Source organism: Hypomesus nipponensis, chromosome 2 (assembly GCF_054491055.1).
Source record: "Hypomesus nipponensis isolate SF chromosome 2, ASM5449105v1, whole genome shotgun sequence".
In the NCBI taxonomy this organism is placed as follows: Eukaryota; Metazoa; Chordata; class Actinopteri; order Osmeriformes; family Osmeridae; genus Hypomesus; species Hypomesus nipponensis.
In genome coordinates, this window is record NC_140362.1 from 1,968,598 (window position 1) to 1,990,754 (window position 22,157).

Genomic DNA, 22,157 nt, shown 5'->3' on the forward strand with positions numbered 1-22,157 from the left:
GGGCTACTGTGCTCCAAGTAAAAAAAGTGAGTCTGGAGCCCTGCCTTGGGGCCCCAGTGAGAGGTCACTCCCTCTGGACGATGTAACTTGTCCTGTAGAATTGTGCCCTTTTCCCTTGAACACAAGTTGTGGTCGCATCCCCAGGCCATTCTTACTGGAGGCTTGAGGGAAGACAGTCACTCTCTCCCTTGACAACATATAGTTCTCTTTGACATGGGTGGGGCAATCCTTTATGGTCAAAGTCTTCTGTCCGTCTCATTGTGATGTAGAGGCATTTGATCTCTGTTGATAAGGTCAGCATCCTTTACCTTCGATCTGTCTTGAAGAAAACCCTCACCCAAATAATGTTCTTCAGGAAATCAATGATTCTTTTCTTTCGAAGTTTCCGACACAACAAAACGCTTGTTTGGGTGTTTGAGGGGAAGCGATACTGCTCCATTCATGCTTGCACCCAGTTGTCGCTGAACTTGACACGCTCCTCGTCTGTTGGATTGAAGCCGCTTTGCTGTAAATATTCTTCGTACAGCTGCTTGCATTTCACCACGATGGCAGGCGGGCTTTCAAAGATCCTCGCACATCAACGAACCTAACAAAACGAAAGTACTATACATTTTGCTGAGTAGGCCTATATAAACAAATATTCAAAAGCTAATCAGTTTGATGAATAAGAATTAAAAAATGTACCACTGAAATGCAGCTTGTCACACTTCAGGCACGGCCTGCTGCCTCCCACCACCAGGCTGGCGGTACTGTTTCTTGCGGGGAACTTCATCCACGTCAGACTCCTTTGTGTGCACATATCAGTTAAATGACAAATTTCCAACCACTTTATGCAAAAACAGAACTGACATTGCAAATTCACTGTGCAAAAAATCTTCAGAATGTGCACCAACAGGCGCACAATTTTGAAAAAGTTATTAATATTAGCGTGGATTTAATGCTATTTTCAGAGATGAGCAATTTATTTTGAGCAATTGAGTTTTGTGTAAAACTTAATTGAAAATTTAAAGGTTGTGGAAGTAGGCCAGACTTTATTTGAATAATCTGGTGTATATTTAAGATTTTTTAACACAATTTTGAAAAAAGTTAAGATTTGCGAGGATTAAGCTATTTTTAAAGATGAATGATTTTGTATCATTTTATTTGAAACTTCATTGAAAAAGTAAAGGCTGTAAAAATATTATTTTTCAAAATGGTATGGGTAGTTTTCACCCGGTCCTAACGCAACGCTGCAAAGTAGCGTCTTCCAAATGTGAGACAAATGTCGAATATGAAAATAACTTCACCTCGGTCAGTTAACACACTTCTTCGATGTATTAAGTGTGAAATGCTCCCACACCTTGGATGACTTAGGTCATGCTGATTGCTCTGCCTCCTCCATGTGTTTCAGAATGTTACTCAACGTCTCTCCAATGGTCTTTCCTCCACCTCCGCTCTGCGCTCAACTAAACTTTTTGTTTAATACTCAAACATCTTGCGACAATCATGCGACACAATAAATCGATTATGAAATTTGTTGCCATTGCTTTTAATAATCGATTTTAATCGATTTGTTGTTGCAGCCCCACTCTCATGTAAACATTAACTTGCTCACAACGGAAGTGCTCCAGACCTCTAGGGGCAGTGTAAAGTGAAATTAGTTGGGTTCCCACAAAAAAAAAAACTTGTTGAAAGCCGGTTAATTTGAAATCATTCCAACCAAGAACACTTTAAATTATAATATTGTGTTTAAGAAAATGTATGCCCTCTCTTAGTTTCAGCGATGTTATACTGCGTGATGTTCGATAGCAAACATCCAAGACAGGTACAGTCAGTGTTGCCAATTTACCAACTTTCTCGCTAGATCTAGCGACTTTCCAACCCCTCCTAGCAACTTTTATTGTCATAAATGACGAGCGACAAATCTAGCGACTTTTTCCAATGTTGTTGGAGACTTACTGGTGTTTTAAAGACTGACGTGAAAGCAGGATAGTTTTGCAGTACTGTCCTCAACAAGCAACCGGTGCTGCCGTGAGCTCCTCCGCCGTCCCAAAGCACTCACAGGTGGTCGGTCTCACTATAGCCTCGTGCAACAGTCCCAGCTGCAGGCAGCGCAGACCCACACACTCTGCATCCAGACTGCAAATGAATCACGCACAGTGGCGGTTCTAGACACATTTTACTGGGGGGGCCAGTGTTTAATCAGAGGGGCACATTAAAAACGGAAAAAAATTACATTTAAACACTGAATACTTTAATTTTGCTTTACATTAAAATCATACAAAATGCTCTGGGTCTCCTTCTTCCAGCTCCTCAACTCTCTCAATACCTTGATATGTTTCTCTAACTTTTTTAATTAATGGGCCAAAAAAAAGCTGCGATGTCCCTTTCTCGGTTCATGATGACTACTAGAAGAAAAACGAGTAAAAAACAAAAAATACTTTTTTTGTCAACTCAGGGGGTCCACAGGGGGGCCAGGGACATTTTTTACAGGGGCACTGGCCCCTGTAGGCCCCAGTGTAGAAACGCCCCTGATCATGCATATACTAAGCCACCGTTGTTTCAGCCCTAGTTTACAGAGCAACAAAAATACCGTACTTAAATACATATAAATGTACATTTAAATGTAAACATTTCTTCACTGTCACACAATTAAATAATTGATGTACCCTAATGTGGGTATAGACAAAGCATTCGTCATTAAGTTATTTAAAGATTTGATGGCCTTTGTCAATGTCAAAACACCCCCCCCAAAAAACTCAACAATCAACAGAAGAAAATTCATTTGTAGTTCAAAACATATTTAGGGTGTTTTTACTTTTTCTCTCTCCAACAATGCTATTCCTCTCTCCCACGTGACCGTGACGATTATGCAAATTAGGCGATGATGTCATTTAGCGACTTTTAGGACTGTCAATAGAGGAGGTAGATGAAGAAAATATCAGGAGTAGAATCGTCGAGATCCTGAGTTAAGTGGCTCCTAATATTCTTGACGACCTGAAGGAGGGGATCGACATTGTCCATCGCATCGGGCAGCGACAACAAGACGGCTCAAGTAGATCAACCATCATCCTTTTTGAAATGCGACGCTTTGGTGAGGCTGTCTGGAAGGAGGCGAAAGGCTCCTAGAAAGTTTCTTCTAGAAAACAAACTAAAGCTCACAGAAGCCCTGTCCCCTGAAGAGAAAGCAGCCAGAGAGAAACTATGGTCTTTAATGAAGAAAGCAAGAGAAGAAGGGAAGAAGGCATTGTTTTGCAGCCATTTTGTCTTTATAAACGGAAAAAGATTGACTGTTCACAGGTATCATAGACAGTTGTAAATCCCAGTTCATACTAAGAATGGTAATTCAAGGTCTTTGATACTTACTAAAGTTATCATTTTATGTTACGGGGTGGTGGTGGACCCAAGTGCTCAACACAGACGAGAAAAAACTGAGGTATGGTCCAGAGCGGTTTGCTAGTAAGTAAACTAATAAATGTAGGTTTACATCTCAGTGCCTATCCAGATGAGTTAAATTAACTGAAGGTAAATTAATGTAGCTAATCTCACCCTGTGATGCATCAACAATGTTGGTCTTGCCAAGCATTGGATATCCACAATTCAGGATACGATTTGCCACGATTATGAACCGTGAATGACCGTGAGATGAAGGTTCTCCTTCTTGCATTGAGATCTGTAAATTCTCGCCTCCAATTTAAGTTTGTTGTCCACCATATCTACTTTTAAATTCTGTACATACTTATTAGGAACAAATCCATATTTTTTCCTGAGTGGTTTCAAAGAGATTTAAATTACATTCTTAATCTTTTCGATGAATCTGGTGATATGCTTTAATATGAACAGTTTATGAATGTTTTACAGTTTTCCAATTCCTTTCAGAGAATTTAATTATTTAACTTGTACAATCCCAAATGGTTTGATTTTACTTATAAAACAATTATGTAATGAAAAAAGTTATGGCGTACACCATATATCACAGCCTTTTTGTCATTGGATGGAATTGAATTAACGCATATATTATGTGTAACGGGGACTCAGTCTCACTCAGATTGCCAGTTTAAAATAAAAACAATCTGACCAGCTGGCTAAAAGCAGAATTCCCATATCTCTTGAAAGCTGCCCTGCTCAACTATTTAGATGTAGAATTGACTGTAAAACTGTTAAGTTTTTAACTTTGTGACATGACGTGAAGACATGGTTGCCGCTCGACTATACGGTCTGTACTGGGCGACATTCTCACTCAAATTTCAAGACTTTCGTGACCCAAATCAAAATTATAATGCGACAGATCAATGGGCAATCGCTTTCTCTCTTAAAAGCTGTCCTCTTCGACCTTTTTGGTCTTTTTAAATCTAACCATTTGTATAATCCGTGTGGTCCTTTTGCCATTTAAAATGCTATCCTTTCCCGGTTTTCTGCAACCACATTTCGCGTGCATCCCGGATGTTTACAAACAAATAATTGGTCTATATGAAAAGTATATATTAAATACATGGTAATGTACACAGTAATGTACAATTACACAGTCAAATTTCGTATTACCTTTTTGGTTGAATCCGCTTTTAAATGGAGCCAAAGGTGGAGGTGAGGCTGGCCTTAATGTGGTCCATGCGGCCAATGACTGGCAGCCAACGCCTGGTGTCAATGGGCTCCGGGGTCACCTGGCAGACCACTGGGAACAGACTGGGTCGATCCACAGAGTCAGCACACTCCATGAGATAGTGTGCCAACCGGGTCAGCCATTCCTCCCCTTGGTTCTCCTTGAGCTGCTTCACCAGTCGTGTTGGACGTTTGCCAAGGGTCCTTTCCCGAAGCAGCGGAACAACACGAATGTCACAAGCATACCTGACGCGCCCATTGTTGGAGTGATTAGTGATATGTTTATTGGAGGGTAATGTCAGTAGTTATAGGCTTCACAATCACCATCACAATCAAAAAAATGCATTACTCACATGCAGGTCAGGATCAGCCGGAACAGATTCTGGTGTGGCAGGTCCAGCTAGACCCTGACAGTCTGACTGGTCGACAGAGTGGTCAGGAAACACACAGAGCCCCTGAGTGTCTCTGTCACCATTATGTAGTACCTGTCGATGTCAAGGACCTTCCAGGCCTCCTGTGAATGCCAGCACCTGTCAACTGCTTCCCACAAGCTGGGCAGAACACCCTCACCCTCCACAGGCGGTAGGGCATCCACACCATCAGCCGATGGGTGAAGAAGAGTGTGTTGGCGTTTGGTGGTAAATCAGTGCTGGAACAGGGGGCTCGTACCACAGCCTCAGATCTGGCCGCAGAGTGAAAGAGGGTGTTGGAAATCCACCTCTGATCCTGACCTGGACATGGATTGTCTTGCTCAGCTCACTCGGCAACCAGACAGAAACTGTAGCGCCAGTAGGAGCTGGATGGATGTATCCTGCCCCATCCTGTTTGGGAGACAACAGCAAATAAGAATACTGGGTTTTTTTTGCATTCAAAAAGGATACTCTAAAGATGACTTGAAACATAACCAGACAAAATGTACTTACAGTGGCTACTTCCAGGCTAGTGCTAACAGCAGGGCTGGGGGTCCTCAAAGAGGCAGTAAACAGGGTCCTCAGTGAGGATGGAGCAGGAGCAGGGCTGGGGGTCCTCAGTGAGGATGGAGGAGCAGGGCTGGGGGTCCTCAGTAAGGATGGAGGAGCAGGGCTGGGGTCCTCAGAGAGGATGGAGGAGGAGCAGGGCTGGAGGTCCTCAGAGAGGATGGAGGAGGAGCAGGGCTGGGGGTCCTCAGAGAGGATGGAGGAGGAGCAGGGCTGGGGGTCCTCAGAGAGGATGGAGGAGGAGCAGGGCTGGGGGTCCTCAGAGAGGATGGAGGAGGAGCAGGGCTGGAGGTCCTTAGAGAGGATGGAGGAGGAGCAGGGCTGGAGGTCCTCAGTGAGGATGGATGGCGAGGCCAGGGCTGGAGGTCCTCAGAGAGGATGGAGGAGGAGCAGGGCTGGAGGTCTTCAGTGAGGATGGATGGCGAGGCCAGGGCTGGAGGTCCTCAGAGAGGATGGATGGCGAGGCCAGCTCTGGAGTTTGGCCTGCGGGAGGAGGCATCAGACCTGCCCCAAGGAAGCGGAAATGCCCGGACTTCCATCAGGAGGTAAAGTACAGCAAAATATGTACCTGTTTCTTATTACGGTCATTAGAACTCACTTGATGAAAAATGGGCAATATGATAGTGCAGATCATATTAATCAGGCAATGGACTGTACACTGAGTGACTCCAGGTTATGTCTATTCCCAAAGTTTCAGATTGAGAAATGCTCCATGCAGGCCTGTGGACAGACTGCTGTTTGGAGAGTCCATGGTCTGCAACTGTGGATCCCATGCGGTTCAGGTAAGATATATATAATACATCTGATTAGTGTTAATCTTGCATTGCATGTCTGTTACATTGTTCCTATGTTGTTGCTGTTACATCACATGGCGTAATGCTGTTGTTGTTTTAGCAGCCTGCTGCCACACAGCCTAATTAAGCCCCACAGTCTTGCATTCTCTTGGCTTTGGTACTGACAAGTACGGGGCATCCTCTGCTCTCTCTTTTTTCCTTTTTTTTTGTAGAAAGATCCTTCTACAAACAAGCAGTATACAAACAAATAGTGATGACATGCTAAGGTGATAGATTATACAAATACATTAAAGGATGCACATAAATTGACAGTTATAACAGCTTTCTTATTAGAAGAGTGTAAAGTGATCTTAATGTACTGCTCAAATTCCCTATAGAAAAAATTTAAACTGTTTCTGGATGCTCAACACAAAATGTTCAAGCAATGTTTATGTCTCTTTTCAGTTTTTTTATGTAATGATTTTCCGGGTTATACTTGTGGATCATACTGAAAGAGACTTCTTTGACCTTGTTATCAAGCAAGTAGTTGTGTAGCAATAACCAAACTTTTCATCCTCTGCTCTCCAAGATGCAAGCAAGCTTTGTGACACGTCACACAGGTCAGACACACACCGTCCGAAGCAAAGATGGCGACCGCCTTTAAGAGCTTCAACCTGTAAGTCTTGAATACTTTTATTCACAGCAACTTCGCTTTCTAAATCAGAACAATCTTCTTTCAGTATTGGTATACGACTTTGAAACATATGCTCAGATGACATGCGACGAACAGCACGGTTTGCTGCTAGCAGCATAGTGTACTGTACATGGAACGCTAGCTAGCTAGCGAAGCTAACTAGCCTACAGTGCTAACGAACGGGCTCGCAGTTCCTGCGCTGGCCAGTTAGGAAGCTAAGCTAAATGGCTAGTGTGCGTATGTCCTAAATGCCCGGTTAAACTAAATTGTGCCAAATCTGATATACATAGCTAATTCGCCTGCCTCTTATTCTTATGACTCGATCCTTAATAGGGTAAGTAAAACCTTTTTGGACAGGCTAATGCTAGCTACATGCTACAGATCACTGCGTTGTGCCTGTGCCTGTGACTACTTCAGCTAACATCACTGTTCAGTTAAACGGGGTAGTTAGTTAGCAGTCGAGTTACAAATTACTTTTAACATCTGTCATCATGATAATTATGTAGCGTCGACTACGTTACTTCCTCCGTGACTTTCGCACTCTGTCCCTTTGTAGGCACACAACCCCTGAGAAGTTTTACATTGAAGCTTGTGATGACGGGTCCAATGATGTTCTTGCCATTGACAGGGTGTCCACTGAAATGTACCTTACAGGTAGGCGATGCTGTTGTAGTTCGATAACGTTTCGATCCGGGGAGGTTCTAGACCATTTTAACTGGGGGGGTTTATAATGATTTATGGTTGCCACAACAAAAAACTCCCCTGGTTTCAATATCATAGTGCTGTTGACATACATTTTCATGTAGCTTATATGCGAAAGCTTGTGCGCTGAATCATCATGACACTGATATTGCTTGAGTTGATGCAAATGCCACCGCTTGTTTTGCATTGCTGATTGGCGGTTTTCTGTCATCCGTCTCCACTAGTGAGAAAAGACGTTCCCCCCTCAGCTGTAACACGGCCCATATGTGGCATCATGGGAACCATTCGACTTGTGGCCGGTAGGTCATTTCTCCTCCTCATGTAACAAACTATTTATGGGAAAAAAATCAGGAGAGGGAGAGATTGTGAGGTTTATATGTATATATTTTAAAGAATACACTTTATTTAATCGTGTGGTATTCGTGTTGGTATCCGTATTGACAGTTTGTTTCCATCCATGCTAGGCATGTATCTCATCGTCATTACCAAGAAGAAGAAGGTGGGGGATCTGCTGGGACATGCGGTGTGGAAGACCCTGGACTGTGAAGTCATCTCATACAAGAAGACAGTTCTGCATTTAACAGACAACCAGGTGAAGTACAAACTGCAGACACCACTCAGACTGGCCCCAGGTTGTGGGGCATTGGGTAGAAACAGAACAATTTAGCAATTGCTAAATGCACAGATTGTTGTGAGTGTCAGCAAGTCTGACCTAAGTCAATTTTACCGTTTCAGTTCTGTTTGTAAACATTCATGAATAAACGTTTGACCCTTGACCCTCCCTGGCAGATGCAAGACAACAAGGCCTTCCTGTCAATGATAAACAGCGTGCTGAACACAGACGGATTCTACTTTGCCACAGACTACGACCTGACTCACTCGCTACAGCGCCTTGCCAACACCAGCCCTGAGTTCCAGGAGATGAGTCTACTGGAGAGGGTGAGAGAAGAGAGGGGGGAGAGGGGGAATGTAAGAGAGAAGAGAGGGGGAGAGGGTTAGAGAAGAGAGGGGGGGAGAGGGGGAATGTAGGAGAGAAGGGAGGGGAGCAGAGGGTGAGAGAAGAGAGGGAGGGAGAGGGGGAATGTAAGAGAGAAGAGAGGGGGGAGAGGGTGAGAGGGGAGAGGGGGAATGTAGGAGAGAAGGGAGGGGAGCAGAGGGTGAGAGAAGAGAGGGGGGGAGAGGGGGAATGTAGGAGAGAAGAGAGGGAAGCAGAGGGTGAGAGAAGAGAGGGGGGGAGAGGGTGAGAGAGGGGAGGAGGCCAAGAGTGGAGGGGTGAGGAGATGGAGAGGGGAGGGAAGGAGAGGGTTACAGGAGGGAAAGGGAGGCACCATGGAGAGAGAGAGAGAGAGAGACTGAGACTGTAGGTGTTGTGACAGTGTGTTCTCTCCCTCAGGCTGATCAGCGCTTTGTGTGGAACGGTCACCTTCTGAGAGACTTCATGACCCAACCTGAGGTAGTGGAACTATCTGACCCTAACCATATCCAACCGAGCAAGACGCTACCTCAGTTACCTCACACGTCTATGCTACTTAGCAAGACGCTACCTCAGTTACCTCACACGTCTATCCTTCCTAGCAACACGCTACCTCAGTTACCTCACACGTCTATCCTTCCTAGCAACACGCTACCTCAGTTATCTCACACGTCTATGCTACCTAGCAACACGCTACCTCACTTACCACACACGTCTATGCTACCTAGCAACACGCTACCCGAGTTACCTCACACGTCTATGCTACCTAGCAACATGCTACCTCAGTTACCTCACACATCTAAGCTACCCAGCAACACCCTACCTCAGACTTGCTGTCCACCACTGAATATGATTATATTATTATTATGAACATATTTACACACATCTACTGTCTGTTATTCTTCTGTAGAGCTGGTAGCAGGCCAGCCCCTTGACTCTGAACACTAACACACTGTGCCATACTTCCTACATGCGATATTTGTACATCGTTTTGAATCAAAGCGTCTGCTAAGTGAATGAGTGTCCAGTAGAGCCACCAGACTAAGCTGTCTTCCTCTCTCCACAGTTGCACAGGTTCGTGTTTCCCATGGTGCACGGCTGTATCCTTTGTAGCAGGCGCCTGAACCTTATCAATACAGTGTCACACTCGTCACCATTTCCTGTATGGCCCAAATGCCCATAAACACATCAGCCAATTAAGTGCTCTCATTCAGATAACCGCGTCATAACTTGATATTTTGTACCTCATAACTTGACCTTATACAGTTCTCTGAAACTGTTTTTTCTTGTCTTGTGTTCGTATATGAACCTAAAGACGGTTAATCTGACTTGTACACCTCTGGTTGTTTACTTTGAGTGGCTAAGCAGCTTCAATTTAAGTCTCTCAGATATGCAGCGTATTTTAATCATCCACTAAACCTGCTTCAGATTGTTATTCAACCCAGGGGACTTTTCCCTTTCCAGTCTTAGCTAATATTTTCATAGCAATGTGTTACTGAGCTACCAAACTCCCAGACAATCATATATGCTATTAGCTTTTTCAGCACCGGGGGGCGCTGTGTATTAAAGAAAGTCAGAAAAGGTGCTTTGTTGTAGCTTGTTTGAGGAAAAGGCTAGATGTCATCTGATAACTGTCATCTGTTTTTTCTTGTGTGTGTTTCTCCTGAAACACACCATTGACTGATAGCGAGGAGCTAGTCTTGGTGTGTGTGTGTGCGTCCTTGACCTCCATGTTTTCCAGTCATGACCATGAAGTGTTGCTGCATCAACGGGAAGGTGTTTGAGTGGAACATCATCTCCAGGAGGAGCTGTTTCAGGGCTGGGGTTCGCTACTACGTCAGAGGTAGAAACAGCCTGCTCTCTTACTCTCTGAAACACTGTCAGAACCAACACACTTCCCATCCTAGATCTTCTGCTGTGTCTGGTAACTGAATGATGTTTGTGTGTGTTCATGCGTGTGTATGTTTTTGTCCTTAGGCATTGACTCGGAGGGCCACGCTGCTAACTTTGTGGAGACAGAGCAGATCGTTCAGTACAACGGGGGCAAGGCCTCCTTCCTGCAGGTGAGTGCCACACAGCAGCCCAGCTCCCCTGGGACCAACAGCTGGAGGGGAGGAGTCACCACGCAGGGGGAGGAGTCACCACACAGGGGGAGGAGTCACCACGCAGGGGGAGGAGTCACCACGCAGGGGGAGGAGTCACCACGCAGGGGGAGGAGTCACCACACAGGGGGAGGAGTCACCACGCAGGGGGCAAAGTCACCACGCAGGGGGAGGAGTCACCACGCAGGGGGAGGAGTCACCACGCAGGGGGAGGAGTCACCACGCAGGGGGCGAAGTCACCACACAGGGGGAGGAGTCACCACGCAGGGGGAGGAGTCACCACGCAGGGGGAGGAGTCACCACGCAGGGGGAGGAGTCACCACGCAAGGGGGAGGAGTCACCACGCAGGGGGAGGAGTCACCACGCAGGGGGAGGAGTCACCACGCAGGGGGATGAGTCACCACACAGGGGGAGGGGTCACCACGCAGGGGGAGGAGTTACCATACAAGGGGAGGAGTCACCATACAAGGGGAGGAGTTACGACCTGTAGCAGCATGCCTGACAGCCCACTGTTCAGAGATGGAGGTTGTTCATGTTCTTCACTCAGGTGAGAGAGTCCAGGGGCCTCATGTGTAAAGGATTGCGCAGCTTTCATACCAGAAGATGGCGTACGGCCAAAACTCAAAGTATCTACGCACAGAAATATTCACACGTATAAAACCGGTCGTACGCCAGGTCCTGCACACCTTTCCTTTATAAATCACAATCAATTTAAGATTGACCGCACGTGAACGAGCCACTGACCCCACCTTGCCTCCTTCCACAAATGAATATGCAGATGGACTATAAATGAGCTCCTGAGGTCATTTCTGAAGGTCTGAATTAAAATGTCGAAACACACAAAAAAGAACAATTTCACAGACTGTGAGGTCATGTGAAATTGTAAAACTCAAAATGAAGAAACGAGTGGTGGCGCATCCTAACAGCATGGCAGCTATAGGGTTAGCGTGACATGCATTTCCTGAGTGATTTTGTCGTTCATTTGACAACCTCAAGTTTAACAGAACTTGTGGTGGCGTATTAAACATTAGCCTATATAGCATTTACCATTTGGGTTTTGACATTTTGATGTGATCATCCACATTAATGATTAGGGCTGTCCCCACTCAGTCGACTAGTCGATTTTCTGGTCGACATGCTCTTGGTCGACTAAGATTTTTTTAGTCGAGCTGCCGTATGGCAGTGTGAGATCTGATTCCCGCTTGTGTCATCATTACTGAATTAAAGAAATGTTCAACAGAAATTGTAGATTATATTATTTAAGACAAATAAAGCAACTTTAAAATATATATATTTAAAAGAAAAGGTGTCCCTGTTTTTCCTTTCGTTAATCTGCACTTTGTTTTGGTTTGGTATTTTGCACGCGGCACAAGCACAATTGGCAGCCTACTTTGTCGGTGTTATTAGTCAAAATAGCAAATACATCTGTGGTATGGCAGCATTTCATTAAAGTACATTTACAAAGTACTGGGTGACTCGAAAAACGTTGAATGCAAACTCTGCCAACAACGGTAAAAAAAAAAAAAAAAAGAGTTTCAAATTTTGATTAGTCGATTTTCAGACGTTTTAGTTGAGTCTTGGTCGACCAAAGAAAATCTTAGTCGGGGACAGCCCTACTAGCCTACCACCTGAACCATAAGTTGGCCTACTTAGAATTTGCCATGTGACAGAGCCAGACAAGAATCAGGATGGCCCGGACACTCTCACGTCAAGTTAATCTTGATACATCACACCATGTGCCTGAAAACCGGGGGACGCAAGCTGTTTGTGCGTACGTAACGTTTATACATGAGGCGTCAGGTCTCTTTCTGGGGGGGTTGTACCAGGACAAGCTTCCACAACATTCCCTTAGCTGAACCTGTCATGGAATGTACTGGTAACCAGGAGGATATGACGGTATTAACTCACAACATTTAATTCCAAAGTAAAAGGAATGACTCATGTACAGTACGTGTGTGATGGCTGAATTCATTTAGTTGTGAAATAACTGAGTCACTGGCAAAGCATTTTACAGCAGATGTCCCTGGTTCGAATCCCACCCCCTTACGGGGGGGTCTCTTTGGATCAAAGCGTGTGACTGATTAGCGTGTGGTCTGCCTGTGGTCTGCCTGTGGTCTGCCTGTGGTCTGCCTGTGGTCCTTCCCAGACTCGTGGATCCATCCCCCTCTACTGGTCTCAGAGGCCCAACCTGAAGTACAAACCCAAACCACAGATCAGCAAAACCATCAACCACGTAAGTTCCCTGTCGCTATGCTAAGAGGAGCTGTCAGACTGTCTGCTAGCTGCCACTGACAGGGCAGGTGGAGGTGGTAGTCAGGCGTGGAGGTGTGTGTGTGTGTGTGTGACAGGGCAGGTGGAGGTGTGTGTGTGTGTGTGTGTGTGTGACTGGGCCTCTTGTGTTTGTCTTGCAGCTGGACGGCTTTCAGAGACACTTTGACTCTCAGATCATCCTGTATGGGAAGCAGGCCATCCTGAACCTGGTGAGTCTCTACACACACACACCTGCTGCTACACACACCTACCTGCTGCTACACACACACACACATACACCTGCTGCTACACACACACACACATACACCTGCTGCTACACACACACACACATACACCTGCTGCTACACACACACACACATACACCTGCTGCTACACACACACACACACATACACCTGCTGCTACACACACACACACCTGCTGCTACACACATTTACATGTAGTAATTTAGCAGACGCTTTTATCCAGAGCGACTTACAGTAAATACAGGGACATTCCCCCGAGGCAAGTAGGGTGAAGTGCCTTACCCAGGGACACAACGTAATTTTGCACCTACAACCTCCTGATTAATAGCCCGATTCCCAAACCACACACACCTACAACTGGAGACCTCATCACACACACACACACACACATCTCTAGAGCTGTAAGCCTCTTTCATCACACAGCCACACACACATCTCAGAGTTGTGATGGCTCCTTGTCTGGTCTGCTCCCTAGATAAACCAGAAGGGCTCAGAGAAGCCTCTAGAACTGGCCTTCGACAAGATGGTGTCTAGCCTGGGCAACGGCATGGTCAAGTAAGTTCAGTTAAGAATGTGCGTTCCAGCATCAGCATCTGGCCTCCTCACAAGTGGATAACTTGAGAACAGATCAGATGAAAACAAATCTTCCTTCCGTTGTGTTTCCCCCTCTCTCCATGTAGATACATAGCGTTTGACTTCCATAAGGAGTGCAGTCGCATGCGCTGGCATCGCCTGCAGATACTGGTGGACATGGTGGCAGAGATGCAGGAAGAGTTTGGGTAAGGAGAACTAACAATGCTTCCTGTATGTGACATACTTCCTGTGTGACGGGTACTTCCCATGTGTGACCCCTACTTCCTGTGTGACATGTACTTTCTTGTGTGTGACTCCTACTTCCTGTGTGACAGGTACTTCCTAGTGGACTCTGAGGGGAAGGTTTTGGTGCAGCAGGACGGAATGTTCCGGAGTAACTGTATGGACTGTCTGGACCGGACCAACGTGATTCAGAGCCTGCTGGCTCGGCGCTCTCTGCAATCTCAGCTGGAGGTGGGTATCGCCATGGATACCACCCGTACCCCAGTTACCCTGACAACCCGTAACCAACACCCCTGTTACCCTGACAACCCCTAGCCAGGGGGTGATCCTACCAGGGACTGAAGCTAGACCAGTCCCCTCATGTTTAATATTAAGATAATAATAAGACTTTATTTATATAGCACATTTCATACAATAATTGCTGCTCAATGTGCTTTACATAGAATCAATAAAAACATTAAACAATAATTATAAAAACAATAATACAAGTAATAGTAGTAATAAGAAAAAATATATAACACAACAAAATACAAGCCGCAGTCTTCGCAGGAATCAAAAGCACAAATAAGCCACAGTCTTTGCCTTTGCCCAAAACATAACAACCCAGACTAGCCACAATCTATCTGCGGTCTCTCAAATACAAAAAACTGTCATCAAACAATAAAAAAAAAAAAAAAAAGTTGTAAAACCCTTCTGAGATAAAATTAGTTAAATGCTTTGGTAAAAATATAGGTTTTAAGCTGTCTTTTGAAAATGTCTAGCGTGTTTGCTTCCCTAATATTTATGGGTAATTTGTTCCATAGTTTTGGCGCGTAATTGACAAAGGCCGCATCACCAATCTTCTTATGACTGCTTCTGGTGACCTCTAATAGGCCTGCATTTGATGATCGCAGTGTTCTAGCTGGTGTGTAGTTTATAAGGGAATGAGCAATGGAGCTAGGTCGTTGTCCGTTTAGAGCTTTGTATGTGAGGAATAGGACCTTAAAGTCAATTCTGAAAGTGACAGGGAGCCAGTGTAAACTAGCTAGGACAGGACTAATGTGTTATTTCCTTTAAGTTCTGGTTAATAATCTAGCTGCAGGATTTTGAATGAGCTGTAGTCTGTCAATGGTTTTCTTGGGAAGACCAGTGAAAAGTGCGTTACAGTGATGTCACTCCAGCCGGCTGGATATAAAAGCATGAATGAACTTCTCTGCATCATTTTGGTTTTTGAATGGTTGTACCTTCGCTATATTCTTCAGGTAAAAGAAAGCTGTTTTGGTCTCTTGATTAATGTGATCGTTGAAATTCAAATCTGAGTCCAGGATTACACCGAGACTTGTCACCTCTGGTTTAAGAGCATCTCACTTTTGGATTTAGGGCCACATAGTAGGACTTCAGTTTTGTCTTCATTTAATACAAGAAAGTTATCCATGTGTTTATTGCTGACAAGCAGTTGGTAATGGAATTCATGGCTGTTGCATCGTTGGGTTCAGTGGATATATATAGTTGTGTGTCATCTGCCCCTCCTCCTCCAGCCCCCCCTCCTCCAGCCCCCCCTCCTCCAGCCCCTCCTCCTCCAGCCCCACCTCCTCCTCCAGCCCCTCCTCCTCCTCCAGCCCCACCTCCTCCCCCAGCCCCTCCTCCTCCCCCACCCCCTCCTCCTCCACCAGCCCCTCCTCCTCCTCCAGCCCCTCCTCCTCCTCCAGCCCCACCTCCTCCTCCAGCCCCTCCTCCCCCAGCCCCTCCTCCTCCAGCCCCTCCTCCTCCCCCAGCCCCTCCTCTCCCAGCCCCTCCTCCTCCTCCAGCCCCTCCTCCTCCCCCAGCCCCTCCTCCTCCTCCAGCCCCTCCTCCTCCCCCAGCCCCTCCTCCTCCAGCCCCTCCTCCTCCCCCAGCCCCTCCTCTCCCAGCCCCTCCTCCTCCTCCAGCCCCTCCTCCTCCCCCAGCCCCTCCTCTCCCACCCCCACCTCCTCCTCCAGCCCCTCCTCCCCCAGCCCCTCCTCCTCCAGCCCCTCCTCCTCCCCCAGCCCCTCCTCCTCCAACCCCTCCTCCTCCCCCAGCCCCTCCTCTCCCAGCCCCTCCTCCTCTCCCAGCCCCTCCTCCTCCTCCAGCCCCTCCTCCTCCTCCAGCCCCTCCTCCTCCTCCAGCCCCTCCTCCTCCTCCAGCCCCTCCTCCCCCAGCCCCTCCTCCTCCAGCCCCTCCTCCTCCCCCAGCCCCTCCTCCTCCCCCAGCCCCTCCTCCTCCCCCAGCCCCTCCTCCTCCTCCAGCCCCTCCTCCTCCCCCAGCCCCTCCTCCTCCCCCAGCCCCTCCTCTCCCAGCCCCTCCTCCTCCTCCAGCCCCTCCTCCTCCAGCCCCTCCTCCTCCCCCAGCCCCTCCTCCCCCAGCCCCTCCTCCTCCCCCAGCCCCTCCTCTCCCAGCCCCTCCTCCTCCCCCACCCCCTCCTCCTCCACCAGCCCCTCCTCCCCCTCACCAGGAGTGAATGATTCTCAGTGTGTGTCTACAATAGTGGACTTTGAATATGTGCAGTCTGTATCTGGGCAGGGGAATTGCGTGAAAAAAAAGTGTGTTACTGGTACCTGCAGCAAGCAGGGTTTTACTGCCTGTCTGCAGAGACTGTAAACACTCCAGTCATCCCGCTCCCGAGGTGGGGGGCCTGGCTGTTTGACCCACAGTGATAACAGAGGTCAAAGGTCAACACGGGATCCACTTGTTTGTCAACACCCATCTTGGGTTAACGAGGAAGGAAAGTTGAAGAGAGAAATAAACATTTACAGCTTATTTAGCTGACGCTGTTATCCGACGCCACATGCAGATAGTGCATGTGGAAGGTAAAGCAGGAAATCAAAGATCAGAAGTGCACAGTTTGAACAGGATTTCTCTGGAAAGAAGCTATAAACGGTCAGTGTTTACCAGACAGTACAACCAGGACCGTTTAGATTTGATTGATGTGTGATGTATCACCGGCGAGTCATACAGAGTCCTATTGACGAAAACAGTGTCAGCGATAGCCATGGCGAAGGAGCAACTTCCAATGAAGAAATTCATGATAAAAAGGGTTTGTCGTTTCCAGTTCTGTGGAAGTGGAAGAGCAGAGCAATGTTTGGTGGAAATTGTGTCGTAAACAGGTGGCTACCAAGTCTGGTAACGACAAACCTGTTCTACCACCTGAAGCAAAATCTCGTTGGAACATGCAGAAAGTGTGCGTTTGGGCCAAGGTATTAATAAAAAGCAAGGTTTTAAAAAGCTTAAGTTACTTGACCCCAGGTACGTGCTCCCTGGCCGCAAACATTTCTCTCACACTGCTCTGCCTAAACTTTATGCCGAGTTTAGGGAAAAAGTTGAGGAGGAGGATTTTGCTACTACTACGGATCTGTGGTGTATCGTCTTAATTATCATTATCAAATGGAGATATATATATATTGTGATAATTTTTTACCCAAATTGCCCAGCCCTACACTGATGTCACATCCTGTCAGACTGCTCCAGTACAGATGAAAGGGTTGCACTGTGTCTTCTTCTATTCCAGACAAACATACCTTCAAAAGTTGCTTTGGGTAAAAGTGGCCGATAAATTGTTCAACCGCAACCGTGTGTAGTAGGCCTAACTCCATGTGCTACCTGAAAGACCTCCATGGCTTGACCTGTGACCCTGTGACCCTGTGACCTGTGACCCTGTGCCCCTGTGACCTGTGACCTGTGTGTTTCCTGTCTCCAGAGGCTGGGGGTACTGTACGGTGGTCAGAGGGTCGAGGAGCAGGCAGACTTTGAGAAGATTTACAAGAACGGTGAGCTTCAGTAGAGAGCTGGCTGATCATTGGCTCTATCCTCTCCTGTTCTTCTCACCTCCTCCTGATTTTATACATCTCCCTCATCCTCTCCCTCATCCTCTCCCTCATCCTCTCCCCTCATCCTCTCCCTCATCCTCTACCCCTCTCCCTCATCCTCTCCCTCATCCTCTACCCCTCTCCCTCATCCTCTCCCCCTCATCCTCTACCCCTCTCCCTCATCCTCTCCCCCTCTCCCTCATCCTCTCCCCCTCTCCCTCATCCTCTCCCCCTCTCCCTCCCTCTCCCTCATCCTCTCATCCTCTCCCTCCCTCTCCTCCCCTCTCCCTCATCCTCTCCCCCTCTCCCTCCCTCCCTCATCCTCTCCCCCTCTCCCTCCCTCTCCTCCCCTCTCCCTCATCCTCTCCCCCTCACCCTCCCTCCCTCATCCTCTCCCTCCCTCTCCTCCCCTCTCCCTCATCCTCTCCCCCTCTCCCTCCCTCCCTCATCCTCTCCCTCCCTCATCCTCTCTCCCTCCCTCCCTCATCCTCTCCCCCTCTCCCTCCCTCTCCTCCCCTCTCCCTCCCTCTCCTCCCCTCTCCCTCATCCTCTCCCCCTCTCCCTCCCTCCCTCATCCTCTCCCCCTCTCCCTCCCTCCCTCATCCCCTCCCTCTCCTCCCCTCCCTCTCATTCTCCCTCATCCTCTCCCCCTCTCCCTCCCTCTCCTCCCCTCCCTCTCATTCTCTCTCTCCCTCTCTCCCTCTCATCCCCTCTCTCTCTCTCTCTGCAGCTTGGGCAGATAATGCTAACGCGTGTGCCAAACAGTACGCAGGAACGGGCGCTTTGAAAACAGACTTCACCAGGTGAGCGTGTGTGTTAGTTACAGGTCTGAGTGTGTGTGTATTAGTGTGAGATTATTAGTGAGTGTGTGTGGGTTGACTGCTAGTCCTGTGCTCGTCTCCAGGACAGGGAAGATAACGTGTGTGTGTGTGTGTGTGTGTGCGCGCGCACGCGCTCCAGGACAGGGAAGAGAACTCAATGGGGGCTGGTGATGGACGGCTGGAACTCAATGATCAGATACTACAAAAACAACTTCTCAGATGGTTTCAGACAGGTGCGTGTACCTGCGTGTGTGTGTGTGTGTGTGTGTGTGTGTCCCTTTGTGCGTGAACTTGTGTGTCCTTCCGTGTCCTTGTGTGTGTGTGTGTTGTCAGTGTGTCCTATGAGCTTCATCAAGCCCCTCCTCTCCCTGGCAGGACTCTATCGACCTGTTCCTAGGCAACTACGCTGTAGACGAGGCAGACATGACCACGCCCCTCCACGAACCCAAAGACTGGAAGTTCCTGACGGTGAGATCTGATTGGTTGTCATGTTGCTTAAGGGAGCAGTGTCAGGTTGATCTGAAGCAGTGTCAGGTTAACAACTGTGGCTAACCAGTCTCTTCTTCCTCCACCTTCTCTTCCTCCTCCACCTTCTCTTCCTCCTCCACCTTCTCTCCTCCTCCACCTTCTCTTCCTCCTCCATCTTCTCTTCCTCCTCCACCTTCTCTTCCTCCTCCACCTTCTCTCCTCCTCCACCTTCTCTCCACCTTCTCTCCCTCCTCCACCTTCTCTTCCTCCTCCACCTTCTCTCCTCCTCCACCTTCTCTTCCTCCTCCACCTTCTCTTCCTCCTCCACCTTCTCTTCCTCCTCCACCTTCTCTCCACCTTCTCTTCCTCCTCCACCTTCTCTTCCTCCTCCACCTTCTCTTCCTCCTCCACCTTCTCTTCCTCCTCCACCTTCTCTTCCTCCACCTTCTCTCCTCCTCCACCTTCTCTCCCTCCTCCACCTTCTCTTCCTCCTCCACCTTCTCTCCTCCTCCACCTTCTCTTCCTCCTCCACCTTCTCTCCTCCTCCACCTTCTCTTCCTCCTCCACCTTCTCTTCCTCCTCCACCTTCTCTCCTCCTCCACCTTCTCTTCCTCCTCCACCTTCTCTTCCTCCTCCACCTTCTCTTCCTCCTCCACCTTCTCTCCACCTTCTCTTCCTCCTCCACCTTCTCTCCTCCTCCACCTTCTCTCCCTCCTCCACCTTCTCTTCCTCCTCCACCTTCTCTCCTCCTCCACCTTCTCTTCCTCCTCCACCTTCTCTCCTCCTCCACCTTCTCTTCCTCCTCCACCTTCTCTCCTCCTCCACCTTCTCTTCCTCCTCCACCTTCTCTCCTCCTCCACCTTCTCTTCCTCCTCCTCTCCTCCAGTTGCCCATCATCATGGTGGTAGCGTTTTCCATGTGTATCATCTGCCTGCTGATGGCTGGTAAGATCACCTGACTTCATACAAATGCAGGGCCACACTGTCACCCCCCCACACACACACACACACCCCCCCACACTGTCACCCCCCACACACACACACACACACTGTCACCCCCCACACACACACACACACACACACACTGTCACCCCCCCCACACACACACACACACACACACACACTGTCACCCCCACACACACACACACTGTCACCCCCCACACACACACACACACACACACACTGTCACCCCCCACACACACACACACACACACACACACTGTCACCCCCACACACACACACACACACACACACACACACACACACACACTGTCACCCCCCACACACACACACACACACTGTCACCCCCCACACACACACACACACACACACACACACTGTCACCCCCACACACACACACACACACACAATCACCACACCACACACGTATATGAAGACAATATTGAACTAGAATTGTAAAGTAGAAGTGTTCCAGACCCAGTAGAGTGACGGTGCCCCCTCCTCCCCCAGGTGACACCTGGACAGAGACACTGGCCTACGTGCTATTCTGGGGCTCAGCCAGCGTAGTGACCGGGGGGGTCATCCTCTTCAACGGACGCGACTTTGTGGACGCGCCCAAGCTGGTGCAGAAGGAGAAGATGGACTGAATGTGTGTGTGTGGAAAGCAGCTGGGCCCCGCCCACATCTCTTCATCATCATCCTCCTCCTCGTCATCACTCTACCCCCATCATCAGCGGGCCTGGAGCCTGTACTGACCCTGCAGGAGGAGGAGGAGGAGGAGGAGGAGGAGGTGCTGGATGAGGAGGAGAGGGCGGGGCGAGATCAAGGTCACGTGTTGAACGATGCTGGGCGACCCAGAGACCCATCACTGGCCTGCTGCTCTCCGCACAGACACGGCCCTGGCAGGACGGCCTCTACCCTGTCCAGAGAACCCACCGGAACACCCCGTTCCACATTGAACTGTGGAACCCATAGCTACAGACATGGGAACAAATCTTCCTGCTGCTTCGTGCACAGCAGGGCACCAAGGGAACTGTGTTCTGTGTTTTTTCCGTTTTGATCATTTTTGCCTTTTCTTTTGGTTGTTTGTTAAATGTTGCCAACATCATGTCACCTCCCTGTACTGTTGCCATGCTAGGTATTTGTGCCCTTGCACTTGATTGGTCCGTATTGACCGACCTGCAGTGTCTTAGGTTAAAGGTAGCCCTGGGATTTGCCAAGGCTTTGGCCTCCCTGAATTAACTGTCCAATGAGAGAGAAGAGGGTTAGGTTTTCACACAGTTCTGGTTACCGGCAGTCACTGCGGCTGATTTCTGTTGCGTAGCTAGCGCAGCTACCCGCCTAGCCTAGCCTGCATCTGGACTGGAGAACGGCAGCCAAACTGAACCCAGCCTCCATGTAAATAACTACTCAAACCAGAGGGGGGGGATGATTCATCTCCTGTACGTACTACCTGCCCAGATCACTCCTGCTCATCTGAATGGCATTTAAAGAAAGTAGAAAGAATATGTGATCTAGTTGTAATCAGATGGATGATCTCTGCCTCACGTGTCTTGGCTCCTCAGCTGCAATGGGCAGACTTACAGTTCGATGGTCCAACATTAAACTGGCAGACGATGACTGATGATCATGAACGACTCTGCTGGTTCTGTTCTGCTTATATACTGAAACCGCTCCTGTGCTTTTATCAGAGATGAATCAGAGACCGACCTGACACATTCGAATCACCTGGAGTTTGACCCCATGAGCCACATGACCTCATCCAGCCCCCCTGCATTCCCTCCTGCGACGCCACACATAACCTCAGATCAGCACCTAGAACCAGGCTCCTGGGTTTGGTCCTCAAGGCACCTTAGGTTTTCAGACAGGGCCAACTTTAACTTTCAAAGAAAGCAAGGAGGAACTCTCTAGAAACACTGTCTTGAAGTCCTCAGACAGACTGCCCTGGGGAACCACACGTTCACAGTCTAATCATGT

The 22,157-nt window shown here is 48.3% G+C and overlaps 1 protein-coding gene across 3 annotated transcripts; it reads left to right on the forward strand.

Annotated features, from left to right (window-relative positions):
- Positions 1 to 5,850: 5,850 nt before the first annotated feature.
- LOC146300355 (phosphatidylinositol-3-phosphatase SAC1-B) lies at positions 5,851 to 21,810 on the forward strand. 3 transcript variants are annotated; one of them, XM_084702239.1, is made up of 23 exons: positions 5,858 to 6,100; positions 6,247 to 6,337; positions 6,562 to 6,615; positions 6,918 to 7,004; positions 7,579 to 7,676; positions 7,949 to 8,023; positions 8,189 to 8,316; positions 8,514 to 8,663; positions 9,118 to 9,177; positions 9,764 to 9,797; positions 10,439 to 10,540; positions 10,675 to 10,760; positions 12,946 to 13,032; positions 13,211 to 13,279; positions 13,789 to 13,868; positions 13,994 to 14,092; positions 14,222 to 14,360; positions 17,824 to 17,893; positions 18,663 to 18,735; positions 18,893 to 18,986; positions 19,129 to 19,221; positions 20,108 to 20,165; positions 20,691 to 21,810. In XM_084702239.1, the coding sequence occupies exons 4-23, from the start codon at positions 6,976 to 6,978 to the stop codon at positions 20,825 to 20,827; spliced, it is 1,761 nt and encodes a 586-aa protein (XP_084558365.1). In that variant the 5' UTR covers positions 5,858 to 6,100; positions 6,247 to 6,337; positions 6,562 to 6,615; positions 6,918 to 6,975; the 3' UTR covers positions 20,828 to 21,810. The 3 variants fall into 3 exon arrangements, 2 of the variants coding, with proteins under 2 accessions (XP_084558365.1, XP_084558364.1); XM_084702238.1 differs by lacking the exon at positions 6,562 to 6,615; XR_014765469.1 differs by lacking the exons at positions 6,562 to 6,615; positions 20,108 to 20,165; positions 20,691 to 21,810 and having other exon boundaries at positions 5,851 to 6,100; positions 18,837 to 18,986.
- The last annotated feature ends 347 nt before the right edge of the window (positions 21,811 to 22,157 follow it).